Source organism: Ambystoma mexicanum, chromosome 10, assembly GCF_040938575.1.
Source record: "Ambystoma mexicanum isolate Mex_15411 chromosome 10, UKY_AmexF1_1, whole genome shotgun sequence".
In the NCBI taxonomy this organism is placed as follows: domain Eukaryota; kingdom Metazoa; phylum Chordata; class Amphibia; order Caudata; family Ambystomatidae; genus Ambystoma; species Ambystoma mexicanum.
This window is the reverse complement of record NC_090932.1, coordinates 19,557,645-19,578,726: the sequence shown is the minus strand read 5'-3', so window position 1 is coordinate 19,578,726 and position 21,082 is coordinate 19,557,645. Positions and strand designations below refer to the sequence as shown.

The following is a 21,082-nucleotide window of genomic DNA, read 5'->3' as shown; positions in this document are numbered from 1 at the left end:
AGTCGCAGGACAGGGACATGGCTAGTGCCATTCACCTACTTCCATGTGCTACAGAGCCTTTAAATGTGCCCTGGGTGTGGGGGTTGCTCCCCTTTGTGGGTTATATTGCCTTGTGTGGGGTTTGCCTAATTTGGAAGTGCCTAGGGGGGTGGGATAGGCTCATTTCCATCCTAATAAACTCCTGGCCTTCCTTCACTGGCGGAAGATGTTAGGTAGACTGTACCTTCTGCTCGGGTCCAAATGAATCCTTCTTCTTACTCCTTTCGAAGTCGTCGGATGATCTGCTAAGTGAGGGGTTCAGCCCTGCCTTAAGAAACCAATCCAGGGTCCCCACCAACAATCTTCTGTTTTAATGCGTGAGGTCAGGACCAGAGTGCTCTGCAACAGGAAAGGTAAGAGGTGACAACATATACCTAAGTCCCACCCATCTTCCTGTCTGTTGTAGATCAATGTGTCTCCCTGGTTAACTGAGTCCTCTGTGACTCTTGATTAAAGTGCAGGTTTCCCTTAAAGTTTGTGATGGGCACAGAGTTCCTGTCTCCCCCAAATCACATCCTACGTCCCTCTCCAGCGCCGTTTGGCAATGTTCTAGAATGTGCTGTGGCAGACAAGCTTGACTTTAGGAGCAGGTCACCTCCTCCCTCTGCTTATCTACACACGCATTCCCTACACCACAGCCACATTGCCTCTCCTCCAAGCAGCCCACCTGTGCATGCCTCCTCTGGGCTCTCACCGCTGCCCCCCTGCCTGCTGCACCTGGGCGGGGAGGCAATGCGCCACTTTGGGGCACGTGTGGGTGGTGTAAGAGCACCGCGGTGGCACTAGGAGTAGATTCAACCTCACATCACGTGATGCCCGGCCCTTCACCTGGAGAGGACACACGTGATTGCCTAGCCAATGAACTGCAGACATGGAAACTATTGGCGCGGCCAGTGCTTGTTTAGACTGGGGTGCCGTGTGATCCCATTGAAGTCTAAGGCGGGCATGTGCTTGGGTGCGAGAGGCCCGGCAGCACTGACCCTGCCCTGCCCATCACTGCCCATCCCCAGGTCGCGTCACGTGCACATGAGGCCCCCCGCGGCGCAGCATCCAGAAGCTGCGGGTTCTCGGGGGGGGGGGGGAGGGCGGCGCTGATTGGCTGCGGCGCTCGCCCCTCATTTGCATGACAATGGCAGGTGCGCCTCGCGCTCCGGGGACCAGGAGCTGCCGGGTGGGCTGTGCGCGCGCCCGGGGCGCGAGAGGTGCGGGGCAGCTGCATGGAGCCGAGGGGGCCCGCGAGCGCAACGCTGCGGTGAGTGCGGGGCGTGGGGGGCGCAGGGGGTGAGGGGGGGCGGGATGAGCAGCCCTTACTGCACGTTCAGTTCTATTTGGAAACCCTGACATCTGAGCATTCGTTCTGCACTGTGTGGGGGAGGGGCTCAGAGGAGGGAGAACTGCACAGGGAAGGGGGGGGGGTGTCCCACCTTCAACACAGTATTCTCCTGGCGTCCCTGGCAGCCTCCTCCTGGGCACAGCGTGCTTAAGCCGATGCACATGTAGTGCCCCTTCCTCTTCCTGGGTCCTGCCAGGTCCTGTCGGTGCCTGTACTTGTGCCCTGGTGCTGTGTGCTGCCAGGTTCTGTCGTTGCCTGTAATGGGTCAGGCTGGTGTTTCTGCCTCCTGTTCCTGTGCCCTGGTGCTGTGGGCTGCCGTGTTCTGTCGTATTTCTGCCGCCTGTCAGGGCCTGTTCCTGTGCCCTGTGGTGTGGGCTGCCGTGTTCTGTCGTTGCCTGTAATGGGTCAGGCTGGTGTTTCTGCCTCCTGTTCCTGTGCCCTGGTGCTGTGGGCTGCCGTGTTCTGTCGTATTTCTGCCGCCTGTCAGGGCCTGTTCCTGTGCCCTGTGGTGTGGGCTGCCGTGTTCTGTTGTTGCCTGTAATGGGTCACGCTGGTGTTTCTGCCTCCTGTCAGTGCCTGTTCATGTGCCCTGTGGTGTGGGCTGCCGTGTTCTGTCGTTGCCTGTAATGGGTCATGCTGGTGTTTCTGCCGCCTGTCAGTGCCTGTTCCTGTGCCCTGGTGGTATGGGCTGCGTGTTCTGTCGTTGCCTGTAACGGGTCATATCAGTGTTTCTGCCTCCTGTCAGTGCATGTTCCTGTGCCCTGGTGCTGTGGGCTGACATGTTCTGTCGTTGCCTGTAATGGGTCATGCTGGTGTTTCTGCCTCCTGTCAGTGCCTGTTCATGTGCCCTGTGCTGTGGGCTGCCAGGTTATGTCGTTGCCTGTAATAGGTTATACGGATGTTTCTGCCGCCTGTCAGTGCCTGTTCCTGTGCCCTGGTGGTATGGGCTGCGTGTTCTGTCGTTGCCTGTAATGGGTCAGGCTGGTGTTTCTGCCTCCTGTCAGTGCCTGTTCCTGTGCCCTGGTACTGTGGGCTGCCGTGTTCTGTCGTTGCCTGTAATGGGTCATGCTGGTGTTTCTGCCTCCTGTCGGTGCCTGTTCATGTGCCCTGTGGTGTGGGCTGCCGTGTTCTGTCGTTGCCTGTAATGGGTCATGCTGGTGTTTCTGCCTCCTGTCGGTGCCTGTTCATGTGCCCTGTGGTGTGGGCTACCGTGTTCTGTCGTTGCCTGTAATGGGTCATGCTGGTGTTTCTGCCGCCTGTCAGTGCCTGTTCATGTGCCCTGTGGTGTGGGCTACCGTGTTCTGTCGTTGCCTGTAATGGGTCATGCTGGTGTTTCTGCCTCCTGTCAGTGCCTGTTCATGTGCCCTGTGGTGTGGGCTGCTGTGTTCTGTCGTTGCCTGTAATGGGTCAGGCTGGTGTTTCTGCCTCCTGTCAGTGCCTGTTCCTGTGCCCTGGTACTGTGGGCTGCCGTGTTCTGTCGTTGCCTGTAATGGGTCATGCTGGTGTTTCTGCCTCCTGTCGGTGCCTGTTCATGTGCCCTGTGGTGTGGGCTGCCGTGTTCTGTCGTTGCCTGTAATGGGTCATGCTGGTGTTTCTGCCTCCTGTCGGTGCCTGTTCATGTGCCCTGTGGTGTGGGCTACCGTGTTCTGTCGTTGCCTGTAATGGGTCATGCTGGTGTTTCTGCCTCCTGTCAGTGCCTGTTCCTGTGCCCTGGTGGTATGGGCTGCGTGTTCTGTCGTTGCCTGTAATGGGTCATATCAGTGTTTCTGCCTCCTGTCAGTGCATGTTCATGTGCCCTGGTGCTGTGGGCTGCCGTGTTCTGTCGTTGCCTGTAATGGGTCATACTGGTGTTTCTGCCGCCTGTCAGTGCCTGTTCCTGTGCCCTGGTGGTGTGGGCTACCGTGTTCTGTCGTTGCCTGTAATGGGTCATGCTGGTGTTTCTGCCTCCTGTCAGTGCCTGTTCATGTGCCCTGGTGCTGTGGGCTGCGTGTTGTGTCGTTGCCTGTAATGGGTCATGCTGGTGTTTCTGCCTCCTGTCAGTGCCTGTTCATGTGCCCTGGTGCTGTGGGCTGCCGTGTTCTGTCGTTGCCTGTAATGGGTCATACTGGTGTTTCTGCCTCCTGTCAGTGCCTGTTCATGTGCCCTGGTGCTGTGGGCTGCCGTGTTCTGTCGTTGCCTGTAATGGGTCATACTGGTGTTTCTGCCTCCTGTCAGTGCCTGTTCATGTGCCCTGCTGTGGGCTGCCGTGTTCTGTCGTTGCCTGTAATGGGTCATACTGGTGTTTCTGCCGCCTGTCAGTGCCTGTTCCTGTGCCCTGGTGGTGTGGGATGCTGTGTTCTGTCATTGCCTGTAATGGGTCATGCCAGTGCGTCTGCTCTGCCTCTCTTTTTTTGCTGAGTAGAGGGTAGGTAAGTCATTGATCTCCATGGGCTGTACCCTCATATCTCCCACTCCATAGACTTGGGAAAGTCATCCCCTAGGGGGCAGAGGCTCGGCGTTAGCCTTTGTTCGGTATTTCGCTCCCTTCCCTCGGCTAAGCGAGGGTCTGTGCCTAAGCCGGTGGTCTCGCTGTCTCTGCGTCACCATGTGACCTTTTATTTAGTAATGACCCTCATTTGAACCCGAAAAGCACCAAACGCTCAGATACGGCCATCCTTGAGTCCCCGGGGTTTGAAGTCAAGGGTCCCCTGCTGCATTCCTTTAAAAACACTTAGGGGGGTGGGTGCAGGCGAGCGTCCGAATAATGCCTGCCATGGCCGGTATCAGACACATCTCCCCCGTTGCGGGTGGTGGTGGAGGGGGGGGGGGGTCCGATGCAAGTGTCCCTATTCCATGGTACGGGACCCGCACGCGCCACCGTGAGTACTTATGAGACACTATATGATGTACTCTTGTGAGGAGTATGCTAGCATCACTCTAGGTTTTAGTCACACTATTAGTCTGGAGTTGGACTGGGGCATTGCACATCAGCCAGCAACAGCTGGCAGTGCTGATGCGAACGGAGAAGTGTGGAATGGGCGACCGCGACCAGGGGAGTTGCTAGGTCTGGAAAAGACCCGGGGCTACGCTATTGTTGGAATTGTCGGGACTGGGGGCTAGCTAGTCTTTTGGCTGTAGCTCCTGAGATTCTATCCGGGGCTACAACCAAAAGATCAGGGGCTATAGCCCCCTTAGCCCCCCCCCCTAGCAACGCCCCTGACCGCGACACCATGCGTGCTGGCGCCTGCTCTGCCAAGTGCATTAACGCCCGGGCTGGGCATTAACGCCCGGGGCGTGTAACCTGGAAGCTTTGGGCGAGGCGGCACTGATTCCGTGTCAATGCTGGCCTGGCTGCATACCCGCGCTCCAGCAGGGCTGCCTGAAGCACGTGCCACGCGCCGAGCTGGCAGAGTCGCCTTATTGCCATGGTTACACCACATTGCAATGTTGGAGTGGGAGAGGGTCCCGGTTCCCCAGCGGTGACCCCGGAGGCAGCATGCGGTTTCCAACTCCCCGCCCCTCCCCCGCATGCCACATGAGTAGGCATACCCCCTGGGGCCGTGCACCGCAATTGCCGTACACACACCCTGGGGCCGTGCACCGCAATTGCCGTACACACCCCCTGGGGCCGTGCTACCCCCTCCCACTGGTATGACATACTCCGAATGCTGTACACACCCCCTGGGCCGCGCTACCCCCTCTTACCGGTGTGACACTCCGCAATTGCCGTACACACCCCCTGGGGCCGTGCTACCCCCTCCCACTGGTATGACATACTCCGAATGCTGTACACACCCCCTGGGCCTGCACTACCCCCTCTCACTGGTGTGACACACCCCGATTGCTGTACACACCCCCTGGGGCCGCGCTACCCCCTTTCACTGGTGTGACACACCCCCTGGGCCCGTGCTACCCCCTCTCACTGGTGTGACACACTGCAATTGCTGTACACACCCCCTGGGGCCGTGCTATCCCCTCCCACTGGTATGACATACTCCAAATGCTGTACACACCCCCTGGGCCTGCACTACCCCCTCTCACTGGTGTGACACACCCCGATTGCTGTACACACCACCTGGGGCTGCAGTACCCCCTTTCACTGGTGTGACACACCGCACTTGCTATACACACCCCCTGGGCCCGTGCTACCCCCTCTCACTGGTGTGACACACTGCAATTGCTGTACACATCCTCTGGGGCCGCTCTACCCCCTCTCACTGGTGTGACATACTCCAATTGCTGTTTACACCCCCTTCTGGACACATCCCCTTGGGCCTCGCATTTGTGATGAGAACAAACTTTCTGTCTCCATCAATTCACATATTTCTACCCTCTGAAGGGGGGTCTCCCTGCAGGGGTTGCCTACTGTAAACAGTTACAACAGACATGTCCCAGACATGCCATTCGCTACCCTTCATCCAGAGGGGTGGATGCTAGCTTCAAGTCGACATATTGCATATCAAAGAGGTGTTGGTGTTTCCTATCCTTTGTGTTCTGTGAACAAGCCCCTTCACAGGCCTGCTTCAATTAGCTCTCTGCAGTAAGCACTGCCAACACACAGAACTACAATAGAACAGGGCGGAGCCATGGAGCCTTTCATATTTTAATGAGTCTGTCCATGGCGGAGGAAGGCGTTAGCTTCCCCCTTCCTGAGATGCTTTAATGTACCTGTGGCTGGCTGTTAGGCAGAACCTTTGGTCATCATTTTACACATTTGCTGGAGAGGCAGGCAATTAAGACCCACTAACCAGACTTTGTTTCTCCAACAACTTTTCAATTAATTCTGACTTTTTGCCTTTAACAGAGAGATTCCTATTTCTACACAGATTTTTCACATAATCAACAGTGTAACTAAGGAGGGTCTCCTGGCTGTAGCTTTCCATATCAGACATGATTCAAATTTGCTTTTTAGTGGTGTTTAGCCTTGTGGTTAGTTGAGCCAAGGTAATAGCAGCACTCTAAGTGTAATTACGATACTTGATCCTCACCGCTGTACACCAGTGTTAGGCAGAATCATATGCAGTACCCTTTGGGAACACCACACACAATTAAGACTACAAGTGCAAGTACAAATTCACCTTTGGTACAAGCCTGTACTACACAGTAAAGTGGTAGCGATGGCTGAGCAGCCAGACTTATCTCAAGAGTAAAGTGAGCAGTATCAATAGTTACACAAAGGACAACAATTACTATGGTTCAAACAAACACTGACTCAAGGTTTCTGAGTAAAAGAATATACATTTATTTACACCATCAGTTATGAAACAATTCACCAAAGTAAAGCAGTAGAAAAATCACACTCTTAATACACTACACCACACCCAATCAATTCTGAACATGTTAAGCTCAAAATGAAGTGTGAGCAAAATGGCACTCCAGCAATTGAAAGGGGAGGGAAAGGACAAGGTTATCAAAAATCAACAACACCAACAAGTGATAGGCAGGGCAATCTAGAAAAGGCTTACTACAACTAGGATTCAAATCAAAAAGCCTGGGCCAATGTTAATGTTTCAGAGTCTTTGCAGAGGATCACACAGTTCAGAGTAGTTCGCGGTTAAGTCTTTGTCAAGAGTTCAAAACAAAGTTGGTTGGAGTTAAAGTTATTCAAAAGAGTAGAGAAGGACAAGCCTTCGGAGAGGCAAAAGATTTCAAACACTTTCACCACGGTTCGACGGAACGAACAACTGGATTTGAACAGTACCTTAGATGAAGAAGAATGCTGAAGCTGAGGCGGTAGTTCCTGGCAGCTCCTGCAGGCTCACAGTTCCTGAAGCGACTGTCGGACTGACAAGAAGGAGGAAGACTGGAGGGTCCTACGCTGCCCAGAGAAGAAGCTTGCGGTAAAATAATAATGGTAGATACCACTGCCACCAGCCAAATCTTAGAGAAAGGGGAACAAAATAATGTTCCATTAGAAACAGACAAAAAGGGATAACTATTAACCCTTCCAGTACTCTATGGAAGATAGTTTGTACTGGGTCTGTACATTTAAAAAGACTAGTACAGTCAATGGCAACTTTACATGTTCTGGGAGACAGTAGTCAGTCCCAGAAAATGGAGTTTAAAGTGGGAAGTCTAATAGACAACCCTGTGTCACTGCACAAAAGGTGCTGTGTGACACACAGTAAAAAGATGATTCCTATGGAGTAGGTGAGACTCCATATTCCATGAGCACAAAATGTACAACACATAGCCAAAAACACAAGTAAGAGTGGGAAAAAAGGCACACACTCTTACAAGGTGAAATGTGTGAATCCTAGAAATCGAGCACAGTTGCTGAGGGACTCAGTAGGTCAGAGAAATCAGCCATTCTGGAGAATTCTCCCTAACACTATCACATTCCAGCTAAATGTGACAGGGAGGTCTGCGCCTGTAGGCTGTGTCCCCCCCGGAGTACACTTGACTATGGGCCTCCTTACGACCCAGGCGCTAATGGGTTAACGGCGCCGTAAAAGGCTGCGGCGCCGTTAACCTATTAGCGCCTAATTACGAGGTCCCTTTGCGGGACCCGACATTAACGGCTGATGTAGACCAGCCGTTAAAGTAGGGACCCGCAAAGGGACCTTGGTGCTAAGTACGGTGCCGCAATTTGCGGCACCGTACTTAGCGCCTTCCCCATTCCCATTGAGCCCTATGGGGCGAAAATGGGAATGGGGAAGGGCCATGGCGGCATGGGGAATTACCGCCCCGCCAACCTCGGAATGGGGTGGTAATTCCCCATTCCGCCATGGTGGACACCGGCATGGACCATGGTGCTGATAGCACCAAGGTCCTCCGCCTGGGTCGTAATGAGGCCCTATGTCTTTGTTGTGCGGTGAGCAGAGGAAAATGTGTGCGGATAAGCACAACACATTTTCTGAGTTTGATCTCCCATAATTTTCATTACAAACTTCAAAAAAGCCCATGCGAGCGCACACTCCCCGTGCAGATGGTCACATTCCTCACAATCTCCATCACCCTCCATACCGTTTACTGCCCGCAGATCCATCCCTGACATTTGAAGAGAACCTCCTTCACTCCCTGGGTGCCCACATTACGCTGTATTCCAAAACAATCCTCCTGGGAAACTTGAATTTAGGCCTTAATGATCCGGATTATCAAGCATCCCCATCTCGGGGATGTCTCGGAGGATAGGTCAGTGGCAACGGCAACGTGCTCACCTTGGAAGCAAGACGACACAGAGCCACACAAGTTTCATCCCTGGATCTGCGCTTAGAACCCTCTGGGTATTAAGCGCGTTATAAATAACCTATCATATTATATCATATCACTGTCTAACCCACTTAGTGCCCTTGGATTCCAAAACTGTGTCAGCACTCCTATACACAATGAAGGTTGGACCCTCGACTGGATCGCTGACCTCATCTCTCAGGTATCTCTCCTGTCCAACAACCCCTACCCATGGTCAGACCACACCATTGTGCAATTTTCCATTTCGCCTGTAATCCACCCGTCGCCCATCCCCATCCCTCTGCCCCTTACCGTGGCCGTAGTTCCGAAAACCTCACGACAGAACACCTACCCCCCCTGCTCAGCTCACTTCTACTCAAGCACCCCTTGTCCAAAGACCCTAACACTCTTGCCAACTAATACACAGAAATACTAACTGCAACCATCAACACCATAGCTCCACTAAAGCCCAGCAAACTCAAACCATCTGCTCAGAGAAACTCATTGTTTACCCCTGAGCTTCAAACACTGCGCACCAAGAAGCAGGTAGCTGAAGTCAACTTGAAGACAGCGCCATCTAAGCCCAGTAAGCTACTGTACACACCTGCCACCCATTTCTACAAAAAATACATTATCGCTGCAAAATCCTCCACCTACAATGCACATATCGCAAATGCCAAATCCAACACCTGAGCGATTTTCATCATTCCCACGGAACTAGAAACTCCCACCATCCTTCCCGCCACTCTAACCAAAGATGCCACATGGTGCTCGGATATCCAAACGCCATGCTCACCGAAATTGAAAACCTTCAAAAGAAATTTGACACCAAACAAGCCATGGTCCATCCCTCATTAAGTCCCCTGACCACGTCCACCCTTCCCAATGACATCCGTGATGACCCTCCTACGTTTTGCTTCTCCAATGTTTCAGAAGTTGAAGTCAAATCCATTGTTCACGTAAACACAGCAAGCTCCTTTCCAAATGCAATTACCACAAGGGCAACCACAGCAAGTGCCTATGCAAACACACCAGATACAAACCCAGTAAGTGTAGACACAACAGACCATGGTACCACAATGGAAAACAAATGCAGGAGTTTCCGCAAATACCCACATCTAAATCAGGGAGTGTGACCGTCACAGGAGGAAATCCTTTCAGAGGTACAGGGATGAATTTGTATCAACCATAGGAGAGCAAACAGAGTGACCTGATGTGTTCAGTACCATCAGTGACACCGGACCCCCAAGAAGAACCAAGGGTCAAGGTAACGATAGGATGCAAGACATTTATGCTCGTTGTAGACACTGGAGCAACTCGCTACTGTGTCCGTAAGTAAAAATATCCACTGTCAGGTATTGCCATGAATGCGTATGGATTCTCTGGGGCGATGAGCTTAGTTCCTTTTACAGACGAATTACTGTAGGAGAACACGACATGTCGATGCCATTATAATATTCTCAGCAGACACCAGTTAACATATTAGGAGGTGACTTAATGACAAAACTTAGCATGATGATTTCTTTTGCTGCTGATGGAATAGTGTGCGCCACTCCGGGGATACATTAGATGAATGTCAACGAGTTTATATTAGCCTTTACATGCCATAAGGCATTACGAAGAGTACCTTTAGATCCAGAAGTATTTTGTGGAATGACTGTTTTATTATCAGGGATACCCAAGTTAATAGGTAACATTTTGAGAATACCTGAATACATTTTGTTTAGACCAGAAATACCTATGGATGATGAAGAAGAAAAGGTTATCCTTTTAGAGTTAGAAGCAGCAGTGGTTAGAGAGGAAAGGGTGGTTGTCCATTGAACAGACGACGAGGGGAGAGGATGGAGAGCAAATAGCCCTCGTTGAAGGATATAGGTTGACAGACTTGACTGACGAGGAACTTTAAATCTCACTTATTGTATTAAAGTGGAGAATAGAGAAATACTGCAGAGAATGGCGATGTTGAAAAAGAAACTGTTATTTTTCCAGGAAGATTTAGAGAAAGTGCCAAATATTTTATGGACTACTAGTTCATGTGATGTGGGTCTATTAAAAGGAATAGGAGCAGTTAAAATCAAGCTTAAACCAGGAGCAATTTTACCATGAGCAAAACAATATCCCATGTCGAGAGAAGCGGATGAAGGAATATTTGAGACCATTACCAATTTAATAAAGGAAGGGATAATGGTGTCATCTGAGTCCCCATGTAACACAGCTGTGTACCCAGTGAAGAAATCAACTGGGGGGTCATGGAGATGTATTCAGGATCTCTGCTCTCTAAACAATATTGTTGAAGCAGAATTTCCTTTAGTTTCAAGTCCTGCTACAATATTATATAATACCCCATCCAAGGACAAATATATTACAGTTATAAATGTAAAAAGCGTGTTCTTCTCAATTCCCCTTCATTAAGATTCACAAGATTTGACCTAATTTTCATGTAGAAATATTCACCTGAAACATACTTGTTTGCCCTAGGGGTATCGTGAGCACCTCAATCTTTCACAGAGTCCTTCAAATGGATTTGGGCAGTGTACAGCTCGAAAGTGCAATTATTTAATATGTGGATGACATTTTAGTGTGCAGTGAGACGGAAGAAATATGCAGAGAAGACTCAATTAAGCTCATGACTGTCCTAGCAGAGAAAGGATACAAAGTGGACAAAGAAAAATGCTATACTATTGCCAGGAAGAGGTCCTGTATATAGCATAGTTAATCCCACAAGAAGGAAGAAAGGTGACACCTGAAACTGCAGAAGCAATTATGAAGACTCTAGAACCTAAAACAGTAAAGGAAATGCAACAATGTTTAGGCCTATGTAACTACTGCAGAGCCTGGGTTTTCGATTACAGTGCATATATTTGACCACTTTAAAAAGGGCTTAAACAAACACAAGTAGGCAAAAGTAAGATAACATGGACAGATGAAATGTCTGATGTATTTGAGGAATTAAAAAAAGCAATTAGTACAGCCCCTGTGTTAGGCATTCCAGATTATCATGAAGAATCTTTCCTATGGTCCTATTCAAATGGAGAAGTCATGACAGCAGTCATCACACAGAAAATGACATAAGGACATGGACATAAACCATTGGCTTATTACAGTGGGATCTTAGATCCATTTATGAAAGGGTATTACCCTTGCGGACAAGCTTTAACTACTCCTGCATTTGCTATTGAAAAAGCTTCAATTACTACAATGGGGTGTTCAGTAACATTATTTGTTGAGCATGCATGATTAGCTATTTTAGAGAAACCCAAAAGTACATTGACTACAAAAAGAGCATCAGGGTACAGGGTAATTATCTGAAGCCCTGTGATTAAGATTGTTAGATGCAGAATAGTGAACCTAGTAACAACATTCATAGCAGAATCAGTAGGGGAGGATGATTATGTACTTGACTGCACAAGGTATACTGAATTTTATGATGACATTCTGCGGGTTACGGAAAATGCTCTCGGGGGAGGGGGTTTGGGACTCTCTTTATTGACGGGTCTTCAAATATTTACCAAACACCAGGAAAAACACATACAGGATCAGCTGTAGTAAAGCTGAACCATGAAGGTGAATTTGAGGTAGTGACAAGTGCAATATTGCTTTTGCAATGCTCAGCACAGACTGTAGAATTAGTGGCACTCATCGCTGCACTCCAAATATATGATGAGGAGGTGACGGTGTACTCCACCTATGTGACCTCAACGGCAGGTTTGTCAGGCTGGAAAAGGAGGGGCTTCCTCCATGCAGACGGCACCCCGGTGCAACATGTAGCCCTATTGGATAAACGTATCAAATGCATTAAGACTCCCATTGAATATTGCAGTAGTGAAATGCACAGCGCATACTAAAAGAACAGAGATGATTTCTCGCAGTAACAAAGCCACAGATCCAGAAGCTAAAAAGGCAGCGTATTTCCCTAATATTTCTGATTTTGAAGTAAAAGGTGTATGTCAGGATGTTGCATAATGGTAAAGGAGGGTTTTAATATGTTGTCTAATTTTCAGTTAATTGAGATGCAAGGTCGAGCCTCACAGGAGGAGGAAGACTTATGGAGAAAACACAGGTGTTCTTTATCCCAAACTGAAGCAATCTGGGGGAAGGATATCACTGGAAAGCCAGGTATGTCTCTAGCACTATTGAGTGTAGCACTGGAGTGGCTTCACGATCCCACGCGTATGACTCGAGAGAGTCTTGCTGCTCCAATTGCAGAAGATTGGTTTTCACCAAATTTATTAGCATCCTTGGCACAGTTCATTGTGAATTGCATTGTGTGGCTGAAATTTACTGCATGGCACACTTTGTGAACAGGTAGAGGAGCAGTCCCTAGACCAAATGGACCATTTCAGCATCTTCATATAGATTATGTAGATATGCTTCAGACACGGCTATTGGTATATTCTGGTTGTGGTATGTCCCTTTTCCAGGTGGATCAAGGCAGTGCATGTACGCACCCAATGCCACATGCACTGCCAAGCTCCTCATGCGTGAGGTGTTTCCAAGATGGGGTATGTACGTGGTCCTCTGGTCTGACAATGGACCACATTTTGTAAATAAACTATTTGCACAGGTCATCCTTTTATTAGAGATAAAACACAAGTTCTCTTCTGCCTATCACTCACAGGTGAATGGGATTTGTTACTGTTTAAACCGATTACTTAAAGAGAGGATAGCCAAGATTAAAATTACTTTAAAGAAGAGGTGGGTACATTGCCTGCCCCTCGCACTATGTGTACCGTGAAATCAGCCTGACCTAGATCACCACCTGACTCCCCATGAGTTGCTGACTGGACGCTGAATGAGAACCCCTCTTGCTCCTCTGACTAGGTTAGAAATGGATGCACACAATGGAGTGAAGACATTAGGTGATAAGAGGCACGATTATTTGACGGTGCTAACAATCTTGCACTTCATATTATCAAATCCCTGACAGATGCTACCAACCAACTAGCACCCCTCAAGATGCATCTTCTAAAAACAGAAACCACATACGAATCCTGGTTCAACAATGACATTTTAGTGATTAGGAGGGAAAAGCATGCAGCAGAACGCCACTGGCATAAAGATACTTCTAGTGCCTCGTTGACCCAATATTAATCTTTAGTTAAAAAAAAAGTATAATGAGGCGATGATTAAAGCTAAATCAGAGATCTACAACCGCTGGATCCAGAACGTGAAATTGAGCTCTAAGGAATGGTTCTCGATCCTACGGAAGTTTAAAAGTAAAGCCCCCTCCCTAGCAGGGCCCATTAAGGATAAGGAATGGTGCCAGTCCATTCACAATTTTTTCTCAAACAAGATGGGTTCTCATTAGTCTAATATCCAACGGATCAAGGATACAGTCGATGTACTGGTGTGGGATTCTACAGGGCAGTCGCCATCTGAGGCCACTTCCCATGTTTTCAACTTTGCCCCCTGCTCTGAAACATTCATCATACAAGCGATTGCAGGAATGAAACCCACTTCATCTCAAAGCGATGTTTGCCCATCCACTCTGTTCATAGAGTGCAAGGATATCCTTGGTCCTTGGGTAATCAAGTTTGTCAACTGCTCCCTCGCAGAGGGCAGTGTCCCCCTCTTTTTGAAGGAGGCATGGGTGACCCCCCTGCTAAAGAAGGAATCTCTAGATCCATTCATTTTGGACAATTATCATCCAATTACCAATGTACCATTCTTGTTGAAAATGTTTGACAATGTGTCACACTCACAATTTTAAATGTTCTTGGAGGGTAATGATATCCTATTGTCCTGTCAATTTGGTTTTCGGAAGGGGCATGGTACAGAAACCACAATGCTTGATCTACAGACTGGTTTATGGTCTTTCCATCGAATATTTACCATCAAAGGTAAGTACCATCGAATTTCAACAAACAAAAACATTTTCATTGAATTCCCATACATAAAGTGCTAAGTGTTTTTCCATCAAAACCTGTCATCGAATAGAGTTTCGTAATATAAACACTTTACATTTTTTTCCATGGAAATTCGATGAAACATAACGTTACAGGGAGCTGTCCAAGTGCAGAAATCTATATATTTAGCACTGGACAGCTCCCTATAACTTGTGATATTTATTTTTTATTGTAGGGGTCCACCCTAAACCCCCCTCACCCTAGGGGTCCTTCCCCCTAACCGCCCCCAAACTCCACTTTAAAAATGTAACCCTTGTCCAGTGCTGAAATCTTTAATATATTTCAGCACTGGAAAAGCTCCCTTTACCCTTTCCTCAGCCCATCCGTCGAAATCCATCGAAATTCATTCAGTGAATATGTATTTTGATGGAAATGCATTTCAATGGATCATTTTCATTGGATTTTAATTCAAGGAAACTAATTTCGATGGATAGGCTAGATACCCTACAAGACTAATCTATTATCGAATATGGACCAGTGACAACTATCAATTCTCATGCTGTTAGATCTATCATCAGCTTTTGACCTTGTGGACCCTGGTCTACTCAAAGGCAGATTACAGTCCTTGGTCGGGTGTTCTTCAAAACCAGCTGGCTGGATTTCATCCTTCTTAGGCCCCAGCAATTCCAGGGTGAACATAGGCGAAGTTTGCTCGGACCCCTCAACTGTCACTTGTGGGAGCCGCAGGGATCCTGTATCTCGCCCACTTTGTTTAATGTTTATTTGAGTCCCTTTCTGCTTCTGTTAATCGGTCTTGATGTTCATGTGGCCAATTATGCTGATGACACACAGGTGACCATCAAATTGTCAGGCTCGTATAATGAGGATGCAGCTAAGTTAAACACTATCTACAAAGCCATCCATTTCTTGATGGCAGCAAACTCTGGCTTTAAATGCCAAAAAAGCCGAGCTTCTTGCAACTACATCAAGGCTGAGGGCCCTGCCAGCTGAGTATGGTCAGTTTCTACTCCTGGGTACGCTGATCCCAGTGGCAGAGAGGGTAAAAACCCTCTGCCTGGCCCTGGATGCCGAACTGTCCATGTCACATCATGTTGCGTTGATCCGGTCCTCCTGTGGGTTGATCACAAAGCTCATTTGGAACATCCACCCCTTTCTCGCACACGAGAACCAAGCCACTTTGGCCTCTGTCCTCATCAATACACACTTGAACTACTGCAATAGCCTGCTCAGTGGCTGTGCTCATTCCTCTATAGAAGCCCTGCAGGTCTTCCAGCATGGGGCAGTAAGGTCAATCTCAGGGCTTGCTAGGTGAACGCATGTTACTGCAGCGAGGCGAGGCCTTCACTGGTTGTCTGTAAGACTCAGAATAAGGCATAAAGTTTTGGCTCTCACACATAAATGTGTGATGAACACGGCACCCCAGTATCTGGGAGCCCGCCTTCAACTTCAGGTTTCCTCCCACCTTCTCAGGCCCTAGTACCGTATGAGGCTGGTTAAACCTAGATTCAAACTTGTAAAGGCTGGCAGATGCAGCTTCAGTGTGCAAGGTCCTGACTTGTGGAATTTGCTTCCGCTGGAGCTCAGATTTGTGGATACAACAGTTAAGTTTAAAAAGGAGCAAAAGACGCTTCTGTTCAACCTTCCGCCTTACTAGGCACAATGTCCTGCTTCCTGGGTGCTTTAATGCTTTTTTACTTGACTCAGAGTTCTGCCCTTGGTATCCCCCACGCATTGTTTTAATGCTATCTGTTTGGTCATTTGTGTGTGTCATATTTGTGCGTGCCCTGAGGCCTACAGGTGTGCGGTGCGATGATATAGGAATTTTTTATAAATAAATAAAAATATTTCACAACTATGAGCAGAAGGAGGGGTCAAAGCGGACTGAACAAGAAAGCCAGCCAATTGATCCAGATAGTCTATTAAAACAACAAAGCTTATATCCAAGGGACCAGGTGCGTGTGCATAAATTTGTCTGCACAGATCTCCCATCTCACCACTGCTCCCCATTTCAAAACCTCCCCTCTCACCACTACATCCAATTCCAAGACCTCCCCTCTCACCACTGTTCTCCATTCCAAGACCTGCCCCGTCACCACTGTTCCCCATTGCAGGGCCTCCCCCTCTAACCACTTCTTCCCATTCCAAGACCTCCCCTTCACCACTGCTCCCAATTTCAAGACCTCCCTTCTTACCACTGCCCCATTCCAAGACCTACTCTCTCAGCACTGCTCCCCATTCCAAGACCTCACCTCTCAACACTACTCCCCATTCCATGACCTCCCTTCGCAACACTGCTCCACAATGCAAGACCTCCCTTTTCACCGCTGTTCCACATTCCAACACATACCCTCTCACCACTGATCCTCATTTCAAGACCTACCCTCTCAGCACTGATCCCCATTCCAATACCTCCCATGGTACTACTGCTCCTTTCCATGACCTCTACTCTCACCACTACCCCCATTCCAAGACCTTGCTTCTCACTACTACTCCCCACTCCAAGACCTCTCTTCTCACTACTGCTCCCCTTTTCCAAGACCTCCCCACTCACTACTGCCCACATTCTAAGACCTCCCCCTCACCACTGCTCCCCAATCCAAGACCTACCTTTTCACCAATGCTCGACATTTAAAGACTTACCCTCTCATCACTGCTCCCTATTTCAATACCTCCCATGGTACTACTGCCCCTTTCCTAGGCCTCTACTCTCACCACTGCCCCATTTTCACCACTGCTCCTTTCCAAGGCCTCCCCTCTCACTACTGCCCCCTTTCCAAGACCTCCCCTCTCACCGCTGTTCCTCATTCCAAGACCTCCCCTCTCACCACTACTTCCCATTCCAAGACCTCCCTTTGCATCACTGCTCCACATTCCAAGACCTCCCCTCTCACCACTGCTCCCCATTCCAAGACCTCCCCCTCACCACTAATCCCCATTCTAAGACCTCCCTTTTCACCCCTGCTCCACATTCCAAGACCTCCCCTCTCACCATTGCCCCCATTCCACAACCTCCCCTCTCACCACTGCTCCCCATTCCTAGTTCTCTCCTCTCACCACTTGCCCTACTCTCTAATCTCAATTTCAGCTCTCCTTCCATTCTCATTCTTCTTCACTATTCCTCTGCCTTCGATACGGTCAATCATGACACCCATACAAATCGTCTCCCTGATACCCCTGGAATCAGGGACCTGGCTCTGAAATGGTTGACCTCCTTCCTCTCCCATTACAAGGAATGTGGATTGGGGCAAGCACCCAGCCTTTCAGCACTCCAATCTGCATTCATGTCAGTTTCAGGCAGGTTCTGTCTCGGTCATTGTGTCACACCCACAGAAACCAGACGCCCATAACATAGAATGCATATTGGTGACACACTCTATTCACACAGGTCCCACCCAAAGGGTGTACCCACAACACAAAGTCACGGGGAAGCTCCAGCCAGTCTGGCCTGGACTTCCCCACAATATTATATATTATTCTTCCACCCAACAGCCAGTCAGGGGAAGGGACAGAGAAAGGGCTCCCCAGGACATTGGAAAAACAAGGTAACAGGCAATAGAAACCAAGCAGTCCCAGGGGCCATCTTGCCTTCTATCAGGAATCCACTGATTCCTGTTGCAGGGCCTGGGTATCCCAAAATGGAGCATACTCTGAGCTCCTGTCACAATTAGCATGGAGATTCCACCAGCCCATACCCTGCTCTTTGGCCTACATACAGGTGCCCCAAAACATACACTAGGATTACAGGGTTGTAGCCCAACCATGGGTGTTATATGGTTATCCCAAGGGTCTTTGCACACCACACCCAAAAAGAGGAAGAGCTGCACTGCCAGGGATCCCAACTGGACTCCTGAGCAGAAAACAACACAGAGCACACATGATAAGGGAGTACAGGACAAGCACATGGAGGCCCTGTCCCTCCAATACAGTCTCAGCATCACAGTCACCCCCCTAGACTGAGGTTAGGGTGGTCTAATCTCCCACGACTTTGACACCCTCATCCAGACGGTCAACATACCTTCTGGAAAGGCCATCCACATTATCATGACTCTTCCCTGGTCTGTGCTCAATAGTGAAGTCTAGCCCTTGCAGGCTAATGGACCACCTGAGAAGTTTAGAGGTTTTGCCCTTCATCTGCATAAGCCACTTTAATGGCTTGTGGTTGGTTTGGATCTTGAAGGTAGACCCCATAAGGTAAGGCCTAAAACACCTTAGGATCCAAACTATACTGAAACACTCCTTTTCAACAGTAGCACAGCTAAGCTCTCTACCTTTGAGTTGCCTACTGATTAATATGATCAGATGTTCCCTCCCTTTGTCATCTAACTGGGACAAGACTGCTCCAATTCCAGTATCACAGGCATCAGTCTGAAGGATAGTGGGTTTGCTGTAATCAGGAGCACACAACACTGGTGCCCTACACAGGCATTCCTTCAAGCCAACAAAAGCCCTCTGACAATCTTCCATCCAATTAGCCTTCCTAGGTTGCTTAGGGCAAAGTCAGAGCTGTCAGAGGGGCAGCTATGGTGCCATAGTCTGCCATGAAGTTCCGGTAATACCCAGTGAGGCCCAAAAAAAGCTCTCACCTGGGTTTGAGTAGTGGGAGTCTTCCAGTCCTGTACATCCCATACTTTACTGGGGAAAGGTTGGATATCACCCCCTGCTACCTCATGGCCAAGGTACGAGACCTTCCTCTGAGCTATCTGGCACTTGGTGGCCTTGATAGTGAGGTTAAACCTTTTTTAATGCTCTTCCCAGAACTGTAGACAGCAATGTTGTCTAGGTAGGCTACACAAAAGGCCTCCGGCCCACTAAGCGGATGAATGACCAACCTTTGGAAGGTGGTAAGTGAATTCTTCAACCCAAAAGGCATTACTTTAAACTGGTAGAGCCCCTCAGGTGTTGAGAACACAGTTTTTTCCTTGGCCTGGTCCGTCAGAGCTATTTACCAATAGCCTGATGTGAGGTCAAAGGTGCTTACAAATTTGGCAGCACCTATGGTGTCCACGAGTTCATCAGCCCTGGGCAATGGGTGCACGTCAGTTTTGGTGACATCATTGACTCCTCGGTAGTCCACACAGAACCTCCAATCCTTGGTACCTGCCTGGGAACTTGGGGACAAGGACCACAGGGCTGGACCAGGGACAAGTTGGCAGTTCAACTACACCCAGATCCAACATCGTGGCGACCTCAGCCTGGATGTGGTTCTTAACAGTATCTGACATCCGATAGCATCTGCTTTTAACAGGTACACTGTCACCGGTGTCAATTTCATGCCTGCACCACAGGGTGAGGCCTGGTGTCAGTGAAAAAAAGAGGGGCATACTGTCGGAGCGAAGCTATGCAGGACCTCTGCTGCTCTTGTGTCAGATCTGTAGAGAGATGTACTCCCTCCACTGAGCCATCCTGAGGGTTGCTATGCAGGAACTCAGGAAGGGGCTCACTGTCATCCCCCTCTAGCTCTGAAGCTAGTGGAAGGCACAAGACTTCCTCTCTTCCATGGAAAGGCTTGAGCTTGTTAACATGGAATACCTGAGGGGCTACCCCAGGGACACCCATGTCAACCAGATAGTTGACTTCTCCCATCTTGGAGATTATCTTGAAGGGTCCAGTCCAATTATCTGCTAGAGCTCTAGGCTTGGTAGGCTCCATCACAAGGATTTCCTATCCTGGAGTCCAATCCACTTGTGAGGCCTTAAGGACATGCCAGTACTTGTTTAATTCTTGGCTTGCCTTAAAATCCGCTCATGCCTGGCCCGTCTGAGGCCTGACACATAGTCCCCCACTTGCTTGGCAGGACCTGGAGGTAGGGCTTCCAAACCTTCTCTGAATAAGGCAAGGTGCCCCCTTGCGGGTTGTCCAAAGAAAAGCTGAAAGGGGCTGAAACCAACACCCTCTTGAGGCACTTCCCTATAGGCAAACAAAAGGCATGGTAGATCTCATTTCAGCATTAGAGGCTCTTCCAAAGCACCCAGCCTGCCTTTGCGAGTCTTATTAAACCTCTCAATCAGACCGTTGGTCTGGGAATGGTAGGAGGTGGAGAACGTATAGGTTAACCCACATTCTTTCCACATCGCTTGCATGTGACTAGCCATGAAGTCGGAAGCTCGGTCAGAGACCAACACTTTAGGGAATCCAACTCTGGTAAAAATGCTCAGGAGAGCACTGGCAACCACCTTGGCAGTAATGGTCTGAAGGGGTATAACCTCACGGTACCTGGTGGCATGATCAACCAGTAACAGGTTGAACCTGTGTCCACCTGATGTGGGAGGGTCCAAAGGACAGACAGTGCTGATGCCCACCCTCTCAAACGGTGTGCCAACCACTGGCAAAGGCTGTTGTGGTGCAGTGACACTGCCTCCAGTCTTGCAAGACAACTGACAAGTGGGGCAAGTCCGGCAGTGGGAATCCACTTCTACTCCCATCCTGGGCCAGTAGGAATGTGCAGAGAGCCTTTTCTTAGTCTTCTTAGTACCAAGATGACCAGCTAAGGGAACCTCATGCACCAACTGCAGAAGGAAGGGCCTGTAAATCTTGGTGAGCTTATGGTCCTTAGGAACGTGCATATTGAATGGATGGGATTACACCAGAGTAATTCTGAGTCCAAATAACCGAACCAACTCAGGAAGATGGCAAAGTACTGTTTTAATAACAATTATCTAAACCAGGGAGGTTACAACGAACATCAATGGATGTA

The 21,082-nt window shown here is 49.1% G+C and overlaps 1 protein-coding gene across 2 annotated transcripts in view; it reads left to right on the top strand.

Annotated features, from left to right (window-relative positions):
* The first annotated feature begins 1,105 nt into the window (after positions 1–1,105).
* The window catches only part of PLAAT1 (phospholipase A and acyltransferase 1), a 148,840-nt gene continuing 128,863 nt past the window's right edge, over positions 1,106–21,082 (top strand). Inside the window, exons 1-2 of one of the 2 annotated variants that reach the window (XM_069617429.1) lie at positions 1,203–1,291; positions 12,523–12,637. Coding sequence is in view for 1 of the 2 variants with exons in the window: in XM_069617428.1 (XP_069473529.1) it covers positions 1,163–1,291 (129 nt within the window). In the remaining variant the exon portion in view is untranslated. Of the gene's footprint in view, positions 1,292–12,522; positions 12,638–21,082 lie in introns of both variants that reach the window. The other variant, XM_069617428.1, reaches the window with a different exon arrangement.